This window comes from Epinephelus fuscoguttatus, linkage group LG5 (assembly GCF_011397635.1).
Source record: "Epinephelus fuscoguttatus linkage group LG5, E.fuscoguttatus.final_Chr_v1".
Classification (NCBI taxonomy): Eukaryota; Metazoa; Chordata; class Actinopteri; order Perciformes; family Serranidae; genus Epinephelus; species Epinephelus fuscoguttatus.
In genome coordinates this window covers 45,804,016-45,821,324 of record NC_064756.1, presented here as the reverse complement: position 1 = coordinate 45,821,324, position 17,309 = coordinate 45,804,016, and the positions used below count along the sequence as shown (strand labels likewise).

At 41.9% G+C, this 17,309-nt stretch overlaps 1 protein-coding gene across 6 annotated transcripts in view; it reads left to right on the top strand.

Annotated features, from left to right (window-relative positions):
- Positions 1 to 17,309, top strand: part of nf1a (neurofibromin 1a) — a 282,655-nt gene that overhangs the window by 145,342 nt on the left and 120,004 nt on the right. For 4 of the 6 annotated variants that reach the window (XM_049576726.1, XM_049576724.1, XM_049576729.1 and 1 more), the window contains 11 exons: positions 3,668 to 4,057; positions 4,330 to 4,469; positions 6,523 to 6,645; positions 6,893 to 6,976; positions 7,154 to 7,270; positions 8,353 to 8,534; positions 8,614 to 8,825; positions 10,159 to 10,320; positions 10,447 to 10,544; positions 10,943 to 11,078; positions 14,108 to 14,170. In XM_049576726.1, coding sequence (XP_049432683.1) covers positions 3,668 to 4,057; positions 4,330 to 4,469; positions 6,523 to 6,645; positions 6,893 to 6,976; positions 7,154 to 7,270; positions 8,353 to 8,534; positions 8,614 to 8,825; positions 10,159 to 10,320; positions 10,447 to 10,544; positions 10,943 to 11,078; positions 14,108 to 14,170 — 1,707 coding nt within the window. The remainder of the gene's footprint in view (positions 1 to 3,667; positions 4,058 to 4,329; positions 4,470 to 6,522; positions 6,646 to 6,892; positions 6,977 to 7,153; positions 7,271 to 8,352; positions 8,535 to 8,613; positions 8,826 to 10,158; positions 10,321 to 10,446; positions 10,545 to 10,942; positions 11,079 to 14,107; positions 14,171 to 17,309) is intronic. The other 2 variants (XM_049576725.1, XM_049576727.1) reach the window with 2 other exon arrangements.

Here is a 17,309-nt window from a genome sequence, read left to right as displayed (position 1 = left end):
AATCTGCGCTTGTGGCTGTTGGGATGGGTCTTCTAGTTAAAGTAGTTCAGAGACATGTCCCAGATGCTGCCACGGTTTCCAAACATACTTGATTTTCTTTCAGCAAAAACTGGGTGTGCCTGTTGTTATGGCACCTTTGAAACGAGTCTGAGACAAGAAAAGAACAGTATCTAGTGACAGTGCAGAGACAGCGTTTTAGAGTAAGTGCACAGACATCATCCAGTGAGAGTGCACGGACAGTATCCAGTGAGAGTGCACGGACATTATCCAGTAAGTGTGCATGGACAGCAGGGGTTGCGTTAACCGGATATTCCCGGTCATTGACCATTTTTTAACAACAATGACCGGAAAACCTGAAGGCCGTTTGTCATTTTGACCGGTTGCAATTACCACCCCTGCCCACTTGGCGGCGGAGTGCACAGTCAGTGGTATAAGTGGCTGCTATTTTCACACTGCAGAGAAAAAGTCATTCATCTGCTTCATGTAGCGTTGTTGACATGACTGCCTGGACACACCAGATGCGATAGTGCCGCAGAAGTCCTGCGAGTATACTCGCAGACGCTTGACTGTCCACACAGGCAGTGCATTTCTCCTGCGCTCTCTGCGCCGGTTAAACATCGACTCCACTCATCTGTTCCCGTCAGTACTCGTTTTTTCACTTCAACAGGTCATTTTAAACATGGGTAAGTCCATATTTTAATCGTTTTTATATCATAATAACTTAATGACAATTTGTCATTGCAAGTCCATGTATTGAGCGCATTGGATAAACACTGAATGAATAGGGCATATTGTTCTGACCATTTTATTTTTGTAGTTATGTCTGTAGGCTCGGTGACACAAAATTAAAATTGTAATGAAGTGATTAGGGTATTGAAAAATGTGTTCGGTTATGCACTGTTGTGTTATTTTAAATTATAAACATGGTATTTTCTCCTCACGCTCCTCAGTGCATGCTGTTGTTATTTTATTTTGAAAATTGGTCGGATTCTCTCGTCTTTTCTGTGTCCGACTTCCCGTTTGGTATGATCTGCTCTATCCAGCTTGACAGAAGCGCTCGCGGCTTGCATGAAAAATAGACCAGACGCCGAACTGAAGCACTGCAGTGTGTGGATGTCTGTTCATCTTTTCGTTCATGTCCTTATTAATGCACACTTTATAACTTGCTTGTTGGATTTATTAAAAACGAACGAATGAAAATTAAATGCCTTTGAATATCTTCATTTTAAAAACGAAATTAAAATGATTGGTAAAAATAGATTATGACCGGATTTTTATGACCCTGTTGGTCAAAATGACCGGCGATGTAAAAATGTATAGCGCAACGTCTGATGGACAGTATCCAATAAGAGAGCACAGACAGTATCCAATGAGAGAGCACAGACAGTATCCAGTGAGAGTGCACGGACAATATCCAGTGAGTGTGCATGGACAGTATCCAATAAGAGAGCACAGACAGTATCCAGTGAGAGAGCACAGACAGTATCCAATTAGAACGCATGGAAAACCAGAGGTGTAGAGGAACAGAGGCAGCAGGGATACCCACATGCACACACTGAAAGACATTTTAAATGTAATAAAGTGCTGGGGAAAGAAAAGAAAATGGAGTTGCATAATAAGATACATCAAAATGCACACAAACCATCTTTATACACCAGCCCATATATCTAATCTTAATAAAGCACTGAGGCAAATGCAGTAAAAATACAATTAAAAAAAATAGTTAATCCAAATATAAAGCAGAGGTCTGTGCCACCAGTTCTGTTTTCCACTCAGGAGGAGGGCATTTGATTTCTCCTCTAATTCTTTGACTCTATTCCTCATTAGTTTAGTTATTTTAGTAAACTCTGTTGCTCTCTAGATAACTGTGTGGTGTTTTGAATTTATATCTGATGTTATTGATTTTTGTGTAGATTAAAAATGTATTTGATGTTCCCTTTTTCAACTCCAACCTGCCACAAGGCTCATGTCAACCCCTTCTGTGCCCCCTTTTGATACATTCACCACGGGGCTCATGCATAATGAAACAAACTAGCAGCTCATTGGAATTGCACCATCTAGTCAGACAGATAAAACGTAGTTAGACAGATAATGAGGTTTTCACTGGTGTGACACTCTGTGCAGGTGCAGTGGTCTCAATAAATTTATGCTGGGGCTGTGTAGTTTTATTTAGTTCCAGTGTCTGTCAGAAAAGCCGTACCTCAACCTTCAAACTTTTGCACTTCAGTAGCCTGGCCTGCTAACAGCCTGCTGAAGCTGAGGTTGACTGTTTAACAGTGGTTCATAATACCAGTGCTGCCAACTGTTTTCTGTAGAAAGTAGCTAAAACCCGCTCAGAGAGGCTGTTTGGAGAAGTCTGCCTTCAGAGCCTTCTGCCAATAAGCCTGATGTTGGGTAGGTTTAGGAAAACGATAGTGGTTTGGGTTCAAAAGGAATAGATTTCTGCTACAAAGCCTGCTACTTCTTCCATGTGACTCAAAAAAAGTCACCAGATGACATCATACATTATTTGAATATGTATTACACTAGAGCTTTGTGATTATGTAAAAACTCATAATTACAATTATTTTGATCAGTATTGAGATCAGGATTCTTGACTTGACTTTGGAAACATCATGCATTTATTCAACTTTAAAAAAACTTAGCAGTGGATTGTCTTGAACTTTAATATAATTCAACCATAGGTGGCTGATTGCCTTATTCTTTCTGTAAACTTCAAGGCATTCAAATATTGGCATATTGTCAATAAAAATAAACAGCACAAATGCCAGTAATGTAATATAATTGTCTAGCATAATACTCAGAGCTGTTGATAAATCTTGAACTGCAGCTTGTGCTCCTTTATACAGGGGAGGCCCAGTGGACTGACTGATGTTAAAGCCCTTTTTAGTGGAGCTAAAGTACTTTGATTACACGCTTTCATTTGGTATTCTGTCAGATATCCGCAGGACAAAACGTGAGCATCCTTGCAAAATGGAATGTGGCTCAATAATTATTTTATCTCAGTGATCTTGTTTTCATTATTGTTTCATTATCATAACAAAAATAAAACTGGTCCACCATTATACAATACTGCTATCATAACATCTATGAATCTAAATCTACCTGCAATATGATTAACTGTATGTAGGCTGTTGCACAGACTGCAGATCTGAAGTGTCATGAATAGAGGACATTTAGACACATAAGAGTGTATTTGTAAATCAGCAGTAAAGATAAATAGTTTAGAACAAAAACAAAGGAGGAGGAGTTTCTCTTTCTTTCTCTTTTCAGTGGGGGTTAGTGAGTGGTCATTGGGATTTAACTGTATAAACACACATTTACAGCTCATTCATTTTTCTGTCTGGCTGATGATTGCTCAACTTAAGGTGCTGCTACTCTCCATTCAGTGAGCACAGCTGCAGCTACAGTGGGCAGGAGGAGTGCTCAGTTACACAGGAATGTTGCTGACTCTCTTCGAGGGAGGGGAGCTAGTATCTTGAGTTGTCTCTATGCTCACGTTTAGGAAGAAAATTACTTAGTTGGCACCAGTTTAGATATCTCAGTTTGTTTTTGCATGTTGAACTTCAGGTGGGGACCTGTGCATTGTGGAAATAGAGACAGTGTAGAATAATACACACTCTGGTGTTGTGCTCCTGCCGTTCAGTGTCTTTGTGTTTTCCCACAGCAGGAGTGGATCAACATGACAGGATTCCTGTGTGCACTTGGTGGTGTGTGTCTTCAGCAGCGCAGCACCCCCGGCCCAGCCACCTACAGCCCACCTATGGGCCCCATGAGCGAGCGAAAACACTCCATGGTCTCCATGGGCCCCTGCGATGTGTCTAACCCTGTGGCCTCAGCCTCTTCCTGCTCCTCATCGGCCTCCTGTGAGACGCCCGTCAGCCGCTTCCTGGACAGGCTGCTGGCCCTGCTGGTGTGTGGTCATGACAGGGTTGGCCTCCATGTTCGCACAAATGTGAAAGACCTGCTGGGGATGGAACTCAGCCCCGCCCTCTACCCCATGCTCTTCAACAAGCTGAGGAACAGCATTGGCAAGTTCTTTGACACACAAGGACCGGTGAGTGGAGTTCCAATCCTTCAGACTCACAGTTTTATTTTTATCCTGGTATCAAAAGAAATGGACCTGATGAGTGTAGTAAATTCAACATTTTGGTGGGCAAATATTAACCTCATCCCAAATTGGAGCAATGAAAAAATTAGTAATCCACGTATAAACTAGGTTTTCTAAAACATTTTAAGACGATCTCACTTTCTCTGTTAGTTAGATTTATCCTCTAACCCCAGTAATGTTTTTGTCTGAAATGTACTGAGTGCGTCTCCTGTTTCCAGGTTCCCATTAATGAAACTAACACCCAGTTTGTGGAGCAGACCATAGCCATCATGAAGAACCTGTTAGATAACCACACAGAGGGCAGCTCTGAACACCTGGGGCAGGCCAGCATTGAGACCATGATGCTCAACCTGGTCAGGTCAGTATGGCTGAGTACCTGTCACTGACTGGTCAAACACAAGCTTCATTCAGTCTCTGTGTAATGCACTGATATGAAATACTCATACTGACCATAACAAAAGTGATCATTCTGATTTGTGAGATTACTGTTGTAGCAGTTTTACTACTTTTCACCACAGATCTCAGAGAACTTTTTGATCTGATACATTTGGAGGGGGCAGTGGTGCCCCATGTAGCTCCTCTTCAGTTGGAAAATAATCCTTTTGCTCATTTGATTGATCAATCTGTCAGCCACCACAGTAAGTTAGTCCATGAGCCACCATCTCTGATATCTGAATGTATTACATGCCCTTGCTCCGTTGGCAGGCCTGATCCCAAATAATGTAAAATGGTGTAAAGACCCTTTTGTAACATGTGGACCCTTTGGATGCTTCAGCAGTGATTCAAAAAAAGAAAAAATCATGATCGTTCCATACTCAAGTGGAAAAATAATAACAACAGCAACAAAATGCTGTAACATTCTGTATATCCAGCACTTGGCGTATACTTTTCAATTGCTACAGAATCAAAAATAAAACCTTTTCTTTTTCACCCGAGTGGAAGACTTTTTCTTAAGGCCTTTTCAGACGAAAGATTCATGATGAGATGAGTTGAAACAGGCAACAACTTGCAATGTGCCATTCTGCAACATTCTAAAAACCTGCCAGTTCACACCAATGCAACTAGATGAGCCGGGGTATCATCTCTTTGCAACATCTCTCTGTACTTACGTTCTAATTTCCAGCTTTTCAGGCTTATTTTGTGGCTAGACATAATTTTTAGCTTCTTAAAATATGAATGAGGATAATGACTTTAGTTGTTCTTTTATCTCAAACATGTGTTAGGATGTTACATACCTTGACATGTTTTGGCGGAAACTTACGCCTTCCTCAGAAGCATCACTTGGTGGTGGTTGTGATGGTCTTTATCTGCTGATCTGTCAATCAGCTTATATTAGGGAGCTGTCCGTCTGCTGCCTCTCCAGGATGCTGCTCCAGGTGTGGGAGAGCATGTATGCCCCCTCGTCCCTGTTCATCGTCCCTGGGCCCCGCTTGCTTATTTCAATATATCAGCTGATTGACAGATCAGCGGATAAAGATGTGTCACAACCACCACCAAGTGACACTTCTGAGGAAGGCGGAAGTTTCCGCCAAAACATGTCAAGGTATGTAACATCCTAACACATGTCTGAGATAAAAGAACAACTAAAGTCATTATTAGTTCATCATAATGAACACCATTGAACTATGAATGAGAATAGTGATAGTGAGATGCTGGCGACTGTTGCATTTGTAGTAGTGATGAAATAGTGAAAAACAGAAACCAAACAAACATCAGATGGACTGTATTCATAATAAATATACCACAATAATATAAATAACCAGTGCCAATTACTCGGTCGATGAGTGTGTGTGTGTGTGTTTTTCTGGGCGGCATAAGCACAGCAACAGCAACCCACAATCTGACACCAGCACACCGTGGGGGCGGAAACAGAAGGGTCTCCGGGAATGGAGTACCTTCCACAGCAAGCGAACACACCATCTGCGGTCATTTTGACTTGACCAGCAGACATCACTATAAGCTGATTGGCTGTTGAAACAGGTGACAAGCTTTACGTTCTGAAACCAGCTGCGTGCGATTTGACCAGCTGAGTTGCAGGTGACACCATCAGCCGGCTTGAATCGAGCTCAGACCGGCCAGTTCACTCCGCTGCAACTTTTTTCTGCCTCATTCTAAAACAGTGTCATCACATTGGGAATCTTTGTCTAAACTGGGCTTTAAACTATTCTAAACATAAAACCATTATAAGAACATGTGCTTAATAGAACAAGTATGGAAATCAAACATTAAAGACTAAAATACAAGACAAATCCTGAATTGAACCTGCTGTTTTTATTTCCTCAAAATATTTTTGATTGCCAAAAGCTTGCCTACAAGTAGCTAACATGGTGAAAAACTAAGTTTCATGGTATTTCGACTCAAGGACAGAACCTAGTGCTCTGAGGTGAATTGAGCTGTGCTCCATCTCTCAGGTATGTGCGTATCCTGGGCAATGTGGTCCATGCGATCCAGATCAAAACAAAGCTGTGCCAGCTGGTGGAGGTGATGATGGAGAGACGAGATGACCTGTCCTTTTGCCAGGAGATGAAATTCAGGTCAGTGACAGCAGTTGATTGTTAGGTATCTACTCATCACTCTGAATGTTTATTGGTCATTGACAATGATGCCACACCACTTACATTTCTGTCTATTTACTAGAGCTTCAAAGTTCTTAGCAGGATATAAACATATGAATTAAATACAATGGATGACAACGTAACAGCAAACTGAAAACCTGGTTTACGGTTTTATTTATTCCCCTTGGGTCACTTTGGAATGTTTTACTCCTGCTGTCATTTATAGGAACAAGATGGTGGAATATTTGACTGACTGGGTGATGGGAACCTCCAACCAAGCTGCTGATGATGACATCAAGTGTCTGACAAGGTGCAGCTCTGTTTCATGCCCTCAACTCAACTAATGCATTGTGCCGAACTGAGAGAGCTCTCCCCTCATGAGTGTTTCCTTTGTGTGTGTGTGTGTGTGTGTGTGTGTGTGTGCGTGCGTGCGTGCGTGCGTGCGTGTGTGTGCGCGCGCGCGTGTGTGCGTGTGCACATTGTGCAGGGACCTGGATCAGGCCAGTATGGAAGCAGTAGTGTCGCTGTTGGCTGGTCTTCCTCTTCAGCCAGAGGAGGGAGATGGAGTCGAACTGATGGAGGCCAAATCTCAGCTCTTCCTTAAGTAAAAACACACCTGCACTCACCCTCCTCTGTGGCACTCTAACATCTGATCATAAATTCATCTTAACAAAAGTTCACAATAATTTTAGCATATTCAAAGATACAGCACACAGTTTTTATGAGGACACCTGAAACAGCATATTTTACACACTATCAAAGAGTGGGGACAAACATGTGAATGTATCTGTGTGAGGTATGGAGTTGTGGTCAGAGGCAGCTCTTAGGTGTCATATGACGTTGAGTGGGGCTGTTATTGCAGGAAAGCACTTCGAAATTTCCTGTTGTGTTGGGTTGTGGTACGACGGCATCACTCGAATGTGTCAATTAGTGTAACAAGACAGACAGACTGGAAGGCAATGATACATGTCAGTCAGCCTTTCTGACTGTTATTTAAGCAGCATCATACACTGCATAGAAAAGTGGCAATGATTTAACGATTTATTTATCTCAATTATCATCATGTCCAAAGATCCTAATTATACAACAAAACAACTGACCTATGACGTATTGATTAAAAAACAGTAACAATAACATAAGGTGAGGGATGGTGGACAAAGGACGCAGTGTGATGCAGAATATCTTCTTGTGGCCCATAGGTTGTGGGTGTCCTCTGTTCCACATTATTGTTGTGTGTTGTGGAATTGTTGGGCTGATTCCAGCCCTCTGGAATTTAGCAAAAAGTTATTTTGGCTCATGATGATGATGGCTTTGCATGCAATATGTATGTATGAGGTCTGTTGCTGTGCTTATCATTTTCTGAAAGAATCTAGGGAGTGGAGTACAGGGCATCCAGTCTGCTTCACAAGAGTATCAGTAGAAACCCCAGGTCCAAAGTCACAACCATGTAAAGACACATTTCAACCAGCCAAACTCCGGCATGCACTGATTACATATTGTGTTGACAAATACAGGTGGATGACGAAATGTGAAGCAACAGGAATATATATATATATATATATATATATATATATATATATAGCTTTTGAATATATTGAGGACAAATTGGCCCTCTCGAGTGGCGATGAAGAGCATGGACAAGCCTTTTCTAATGAGTAAGCTGTTGTTGTTTGTGGTGGTGTGCAGGTACTTCACCCTGTTCATGAACCTGCTGAATGACTGCAGTGAGGTGGAGGATGAGGGCCAGGCAGTGGGGGGACGAAAGAGAGGAATGTCCCGCCGTCTGGCCTCCCTCCGCCACTGCACGGTTCTGGCCATGTCCAACCTGCTCAATGCTAACGTGGACAGCGGCCTCATGCACTCTATTGGTAAGGCAGCCGCAGTATTAACCGTTGTAGCTTTCTACACAGAAGTTACCAAAAGACTTTTCCCATTTTTCCTGCCCAGGTCTGGGCTACCACAAGGACCTGCAGACTCGAGCTACCTTCATGGAAGTGCTGACCAAGATCCTACAGCAAGGAACAGAGTTCGACACGCTGGCAGAAACAGTTCTGGCTGACCGTTTTGAGCGGCTAGTGGAGCTGGTCACCATGATGGGAGACCAGGGAGAGCTGCCCATCGCCATGGCACTGGCTAATGTGGTTCCAGGGTCCCAGTGGGTGTGTACCTCTTCTTGATTTAGGATTGCTTTAAAACATTAGGTTGATAGTTGGTGTAAAACTTAAATACCTATCAACATATTCTCAGACTTATGCCACGTTCACACTACATGACATTTCTGTCTGTTCCAACAGTCACAATGTCACATTACGTGATTGTGGAGTCATAAAATCGCGCCGTGACTTGGCCAACGGACATGACACTACACGATGGTCCACACCAATCATCCCTGGTTATCTTTCACAACGTGTGTGATGTCATCGGGTTATTCTTGTCCTATTGTTATTACTTTTACTACTATTTTAGTCACTGTGTCTGTTCATGTGCCAGCTGAAATGTTGTAGTAATGTAATAAAGTGCCAGCAGATGGCAGGAGCTACATTTGAAGTACCATACGCAAACATACAAGTCATTGAATCTTTGGCAACAAGTTCCTGTAAATCTTTCACAATAAAAGCCTATTTAGAAAATGAAGGGATTCTCTCAACTGAATTTATAAGGGGCTTTTTGAAATGACGGCACGATGCGATAACTTTATCAAGGCATCGGGAGTGGATAAAAAGTAAAATATAAAAATACAGAGGGAATAATGAATAACGGCTCGTTTATAATGTCGTCTGTTTCCAATGAAGCTGGTAGCCTCTGCAGCTGTGGTGAGTAAAAGCCACTATTTTTAATTTCCTTAGATTATGTCCGTCTCCATTATGAAGAAATAACACTCTTTGCTAGCTTGATGCTAATGGCAGTACTCACCAGGTTGATAAAGTGCCTCTGCTGTTTCACGCCGGCATTTTTCCCTGTTTACTCTTTTACTCTGTTGTGGTAATGTCCCTATAGAGGAAATATCAAAAAGGCTGGGCTGTTGTTGTCATACAGTTGTCTAAGGCAGCAGATTGCTCTGTGTTCCTATTGGTCAAAGTGTCAACTGTGACGGGGGCCGTCGTGAAAGAGAAAAAGAAAGTCAAACATGCTAGACTTTCTGTTGGAACGTCGTGAGGTGTCCCAGACGTGGCGTCAGTTGTCGTTAACTATGACATACTACATGAGATTAAACAATGGATTATTATGTACAACACTCAATGCCGACACTGTACGTCGCTGCGTCGGGCTAGAATCGGGCTGATATTGTGTAGTGTGTACCAGGCATTAGAAATATTTTAGTCCTGAAAGGTTTATGGTGACTGGTCAGCACAGGTATGGTAAAACATACAGTGCATGCATGTGGAATTCAGTAGTCTAAAATGTTGCATTAATATATCTCCATTTTTATCTCCATATCTCCATATTTCCTTTTTTCCAGCAGTGATGTATATGTGTTGTTTGTATTTCCAGGATGAGCTAGCCCGAGTCCTGGTGACGCTGTTTGACTCCCGCCACCTCCTATACCAGCTGCTGTGGAACATGTTCTCTAAAGAGGTGGAGCTGGCTGACTCCATGCAGACTCTCTTCAGAGGAAACAGCCTTGCTAGCAAAATAATGACCTTCTGTTTCAAGGTAGGAAACACAGCACAACCCCTGCCATGAAATAATTAGAAATGTCTATGTCTGACCTAAAACACCTGTCTAATATGACTTGTTGTGTGTGTAGTATTGACAGAATTTGATGTTGTCTTCTGTCAGGTTTATGGGGCAGCATACCTGCAGAAGCTACTGGAGCCTTTATTAAGAGGGGTCATCACCACCCCTGAGCACATCAGCTTTGAGGTGGACCCCACCAGGTAAGTAGCAGGATACTGAATGTGCAGACATTTGCTATGCTCATATACATTGGCAGTACATTATAAATAATGTCTAGTTTTATAGATAGATAGATAGAAATGTATGTCTAAAGATACCTGTAGATAGTCGTCAGTGTCTACTACAGTCAAGTGTTTCTGTTCACCTTTTTCAGTGTCATTTTTAGCTGTGTGTCTAGTCTGTGTAAGTGCATTGAGAGCTACAGAAAAGTCTGGTTCCTCATATGTGTTCACAATAAATTTATGTTTGATTCATAACTGACACTTTAATAAGGCAATTTGTCAATAAATTGTAAACAACGTAGACCGCATTGTCTTTGGAACTTGAAGCCTAACAATTGAAAGCCTTGCTGATAGGAGTTCCCTGTTTGTCTCATCAGGCTGGAACAAGGGCAGAACCTGGAGGAGAATCAGAGAAACCTACTTCAAATCACTGAGCGGTTCTTCCAGGCTATCATCGGTTCATCCAGCGAGTTTCCTCCACAGCTCCGCAGTGTCTGCCACTGTCTTTACCAGGTAGACCCCTTCCCACCATTCCACCATGGCCCTCAGCTGCTCACCCAGCCTCTCCGCCTTTAGCTGTGTGTCTGCAGTGTCACTAACACATTTCAAGCTTCTGCCTCTCCACTCACATGCCTTTCAACCATACACATTCTGCTGGACCAATACATCAATACCTTTCTGTTTGATTATGTTCATTTTCAAAAGTTCCACATGCTCAGTGTTTCTCCTCAAGATTTTCGATATGTTAAAAAAACTCCTGAAGCACCATGGCACTAAACCTGGAAGTGATTCTGAAACAGGGCCTTGTATTCCTAGCTTTTGCCATCATGACAGTGAATTGTGAACTGTCGTCATTGTTCATTGTGAAGTGCTGCTTTCCAGTTGGACTAAAAATTACATGCAATGTAAGTATTGACATCAGGCATACTACACAGATAGGGCTGCAGCTAGAAATGAATTACATTTTACAATAAGCTGACAAGTAACTTTTGGAGTAGTGATTGATTATTTGGTTTATAAAATGTCAGAGAGTATTGATAAAATGCCCATTGCTGTTTCCTAATTTTCTGCTGATCAGTTAATCAGCTAATTATTTCAGCTCTATTCAGAGATATCACAGTGTAAACAGCAGGCACTACCAGAAGGTCTCACTTTAAATGGGTTATTTTTCCTCTCCATATCTACAGTACCAGATTCCATTTGAATAAGTCCATACACAGATACTGAGTTACACGTCCTTCATTTGGCTGAATTAAATATTTGTATATTGTAGTAAATGTATCTGAACTAATACATACTTAGTACCATTAATAAAAACAGCTGCCTGATGGAGTGATGTCATAAATATCCACAGTACATCTGAACATAATTGCCAAGTATGTAGTTCACTGTAGGCTACATTACTGTCAAAATGACAAAGACGTTGACATCATTGACATCAACTCAGATGTTGGAGTGCAAATCCAAATCCATGTGACAGAGTTTGAAACATGACAATAGTATTTACATAATAGTGCTGTTGTGTTGATGTATGGCTCACATCTCCCCACCAAAAATAAAGCACAGACAGACACACAGAAAGTAAAAAGGTAGCTGTTGTTGCAACATATAGCATGCAGTAAATGCTGACCAGAGACATTCCAGGCGCCTGCCATTCCTGACTGTCTCAACAGTGATGTTCCTCAGCTTTGTGTGCTCATGAGCAACAGTAAGAGGCCTCTGTGATGCAGTGCTATTATCTGGATAACAGATCCAGATCCACAGATGGAGATGGGGCCTTACTGGCAATGGCAAAAACTAGGAAGATGAGGCTCTGGTTGAAGAAAAACAAGTTCAGATGGGGTAAGGCAGGCTTGTTTGTCATTTTTATAGACTGTTGGGTGACATTCTCCCAGACCACACTGCAATGATTCCTCTGTCAGACGTGATGGTGAAAACAGTGTGATCACACCTAATCCTTTGCATTGCCATGGTGTCAGCCCAGACTCTGCTCTGTGGTTCTGTTGGATCCACTGAGTGGGGAAAGAAGTCATCTGTGTCTGCCATATCGCCTGACCATTATCAAGATCTGAAATGATGCACAAGCATTCTTTGGGGAGCATGGTCCTTTATATTTTCATAGCCAACAGTAGGAAGATGACAGGAAACTATGGGAGAAAGACAGATGTGAACAACAATAAAGTATGCAATAAAGGTCTCTGGAAGGGTGTGAACTGAGGGCTTTAAAGTCACTATAGTACTTTAACCCCGAGGTCAGCAGGGCGCTCCTTGGAGAAAGATTTACAACCACCCAGTCCATACTTTTACATTAGCTCAAGTTTTTAGCAGAACATTCAGCACACACATGCAATACTATCATGGCAGTGAACTGCACTGGCTATGCAAATGAAACACATAGTGGCTGTGCATTGTTCAGCTTGCAGCGATACCAAGGGTGTAGGTTTGCTTCAACTTTGGATCTTTTACAGAAGAATGTGATGACCAGAGGTGGGAGTAAGTCACACATGTGCAAGTCATAAGCAAGTCTCAAGTCATAACCTTTATATCTCAAGCAAGTCCCAAGTCACCGTGGTGAAAATCAAGCAAGTCAATTCCCTGATGAAAGTCAGAAGACTCAAAGTCAAGTCATGTGACTTGAGTCATATCAGCTATGAATACAGTCTGCTTTCATTTTGCCACTGTACATTCATCCCATGGACAGTGTATTATAGCCAGAGGGTTGTCAGATCAGAACACTTATCCCCCATATTTCACTCTCTCTCTCTGTCCATTAGCATGGCTTTCTTTTCGCAGAAAACAGTTAACCCTGTGGAGTTTTAATGTAGACTTGAAATGATTAGGGTATGGTAGGGGACATGTCCCTACTGTCCATGCCAAAAATTATGAATTAGGTGTGATTATAGCAACTGACTGGCCTATATCATTAAATATATCTCCCAAATGATATTATAGTCTAACCTCAGGGCACACACACCATCTCCAGTTTATCTGTCTTTTCTCCCTGAATGTCAGAGCAGCCTCACACTGCTGCTGCTGCTGCTGCTGCTGCTGCTGCTGTTGCTGCTGCCACTGCCACTGCTCCGGTCTCCACATTATCACAGTGAGCAGGAAGCCTCTCAGCTCTATCTACTGATTCAGAATGCTCTACACCCACGCACATAAAACAGGGTCTGGATTTTTGATCACAACTTTTGTTTTTTTTCCCCATGTGTTGACATCTTTGATTTGTCATTCTCCATCTTGGATTTCCCTTTGCAACTCTGTAGGCACACACACACACACACATACACAAACTAATACAGTCTGCTGAAGTCAAACCACGCTAGTGCATGCATGGACACGCTTCAAGTCCTCTGAGCAGTGATGAACACTTTTCTAATAGCAGTTTTGATTTTCCTGTGTTTTTCCACATGTGACTATGCGTACATCTTGAGTGGTTAAGGGCTGTGCTACCTGTGTGCGTGTGTGTGTGTGTGTGTGTGTGTGTGTGTGTGTGTAGAGCTGGTGCTGTGACCATGATTGTGCTCATCTCTGTTCTGTAGGCTACTTGCCACTCTCTACTGAATAAAGCAACAGTAAAAGAAAAAAAGGAAAACAAAAAAGCAGTAAGTTTGGAGAATCTATTTTCCCTCAGACACTTTCCCCCTAAAGCAAAAATGCCTTTTTTGCATTTTATTTATTTATTTCTTCATTTTTACAAAAATTGGTTTTAATTTGGTGTCTCTCTAGAAATGTTTTTTTTTTCTTTTTTCCATGCTCAGCTTTGTGTACAACCCTCTCTTAAAACCATTGTTCTACTATCAGTGCCATTTTTTGTATTTTTAATTAACAGTTCCCAGGAACCTTTGGCATTCTCTCATGTCTTTTCTTTCTGGACTTTGTATTTTATCTCCAGGAGACATTTTCTCAGAACATTTCATCCACACTCAAATCATGGTTCTCCATTTTGTATGACTCATTTTAATCAGTCAACTCTTGCACCCTCTCTCACACACACTCACACACTCACACTCACACACACACACACACACACACACACACACACACACACACACACACACACACACACACCTGGTCAGCTGCCTCACCTGCCTGAGCTGACATGGCGTTGTCAAAGACATGAATCTCTTTAGATGAAATATTCTGATAAACTGGCCTCCCTCTGTCATGGGTTGGATTCCTCAGCTGTATGCTTTCCTTTTTCCCCCACCATATATGAAGAGCAGTGTCTTTAAATTCTTTTTTCCAGTGCCCTTCCACATACACACTCAAACATAGGAGCTCATGGGCACATTTGCTCTTGCTTAAACTCTTTAGCTTGATTCTTAGTGCTCAGTGGTCCAAGGTGGACTCTAGAGCAAGTTTTTCTTTCTTGCACTTCTTTCATCTGAAAAATCCCCCACCTGAAAGAGCATGGGATGGTCAAACAGCCTTATTGGCTGTGAAGCTGCAGTGTTGATATACGTCACCAAAGTAAGTAATAGTGATTAGTAAGTAGTGATTAGAGAAGTGGCTGTGATGCCAGTGATATTTCTCTCCACTTGGCTTGGTTGTTGTTGTTGTTAAGGTAACCACAGAAATGAGGTGAATTAGCCACAGGTAATCTGCTGCCAGACGACTGTCAGTTTTTATTTTAACCATTGAATGCGGTGGTCAGTGCCAGCTAAAAGTGAGAAGCCTGGTAATGTCACCTAAATGATTTGCACATTACTTTCAGCAGACAAAAAAGAACAAGGAGGGATTAAGAAAAGATATAAAACAGAGATCATAGCACCATTAGAAGGAGAACTCGGCTAATCTGGCTTCCCACATGGGAACCCGATCCACAATGACTACTGAAACCTGTTTGTATGCATGCTGCGTTCCTCACATCCTTGTGTACTTTGTACTTGAAAGATGAAGCAGTTTATCCACTGAGGGGCACATCAAGGCTGAATCATCTCTTGCCAACATCAGAATATCATCTTACAGAATACAAATTAAACATAATAGTATATAAACATGGCCAGACTCTAAAAAGTGACTGTGTTGTAAATGTTGAGATCATGGAAGAAAAAGCAGCACTGGGGACAAGCTCCTTTATCAGTCAGTGACTCAATTTGTCCCCTGTGGGGCAAATAGTTGTGCACCAGTGGGATGCAGACATTTAGCACACATTAAAGCTGTAGTTGGTAATCCTGTTCAGAAACACTTTTTGTTACACTGGGTGAAATGGTCCTTCCATTCTGAGAGTAGTCAATGCATAATGTGTTCAGAAAAAGGAACGAAAAAAATCCGACCTCTGTGGCAGCTGTAGGCCTGTAAAAACTCTGACCAATCCCTGCCTCTCGGTGCGAGTGGAAAGAACCAATCAGATGCCTTCATTTCTTGTCCTTATATATCACTCTGGTCCTGCCCATGCCCCCCTCTGTCCCTCCCTCCTCTCTGCGTGCACTCATCATGTGTCACTGTTGCTGGAAATATTCAGCACACTCCTCAGCAGAAATACCGAGTTAGCAGGAGAATAAGTTTGCTGAACAATGGCAGAGAAAATGCAGCCAAAAGTACCACTTCCAGTGTTACTTGTAACGGCTCGCCCCGCTAAGAAAAGAAATTCGGAGGCAGAAAAGGCTGCGACGAAAAAGGCTTTGGATAAAGCGAGAGGACAAACCAGAGTCAACCAACATTGCAGCTTTTGAACGGTTTGAACGTTTGCTTTGGGGGGGGATTTTATTTTCATTGAATATGTAATGTTAGCCAATTTAGCTACTTTTGTAGCTCGTATTAGCCCAATGCTAACATTAGCTTCTCTGTTGGTGTACTGCAGGATGCGCGTTCAAGTTTGTGGGGGCGGGGCACTGACGGGAGGGGGAGGAGGGTGGTGGAGCTTAGAGGAGGTGCCACTTTCAAATCTTGCTAGCTCTCCAACATTACCAACTATAGCTTTAGACCCAGAGCACGTAATAGAATATGAAGACAACCAAAAAAACGTAACTATGTAACTAGGGTCCAAAATTAACACCCGCCAAGCGCCAAATGCAGATAGATTTTTAGGAAAACATTTATCCACCATACTGGTGGATGAATGTTTTCCTAAAAATAGTCACATTATATTTTAAATGTGTTCAGAGTTTCTACAACATTTTTGTGGTATCTATGGCCGTGCTGCTTCTGTCCTCTGTATCAGTGATGAGTTACACACCCAGACAGTAACGGGGATTTTATGGTTCAAATTCTGAAATCATTGCTTTGAATGGCAAAGCATGTGGATGCAGACCACGTTGCATTAAAGTGCACCTTGTAAACTCAGTAATCCATACTTGAATGGCCATGAAGGTTGTTGTTTTTTTCCCTGCATTTGTCATCACTTTCTTGTTGTTTCGCTACAGTATTTTTGATAATTAGATGCTAAAATCATAACAACCAATTGTTTTCTACATAGGCGTATTTTAAAAATTCCTTTAAAAGATCAAATCAAGTTGTAAACCCCATAATATCCTTGATCAACAGGTTCCCTGATACCTCTGAGACCATTTGGAAGTTGTTCTTCTTCAGCATTTTTAAGTAATAAGAAATTAAATTCAGACCCATGTGCCTAATTTGGCCAGTAAAAACATTCATGTTCGAAATCAACTGAACTATCACTTGCCACTTTCAGCTCCTGCTCACAACGGTTGTTCTGGCTTTTTTCATCTACACATCCCCTTGGCTGAGGGGTCAAAAAGTTAATGTTGTACACTGCACATAACATCTGTTACATAAGTA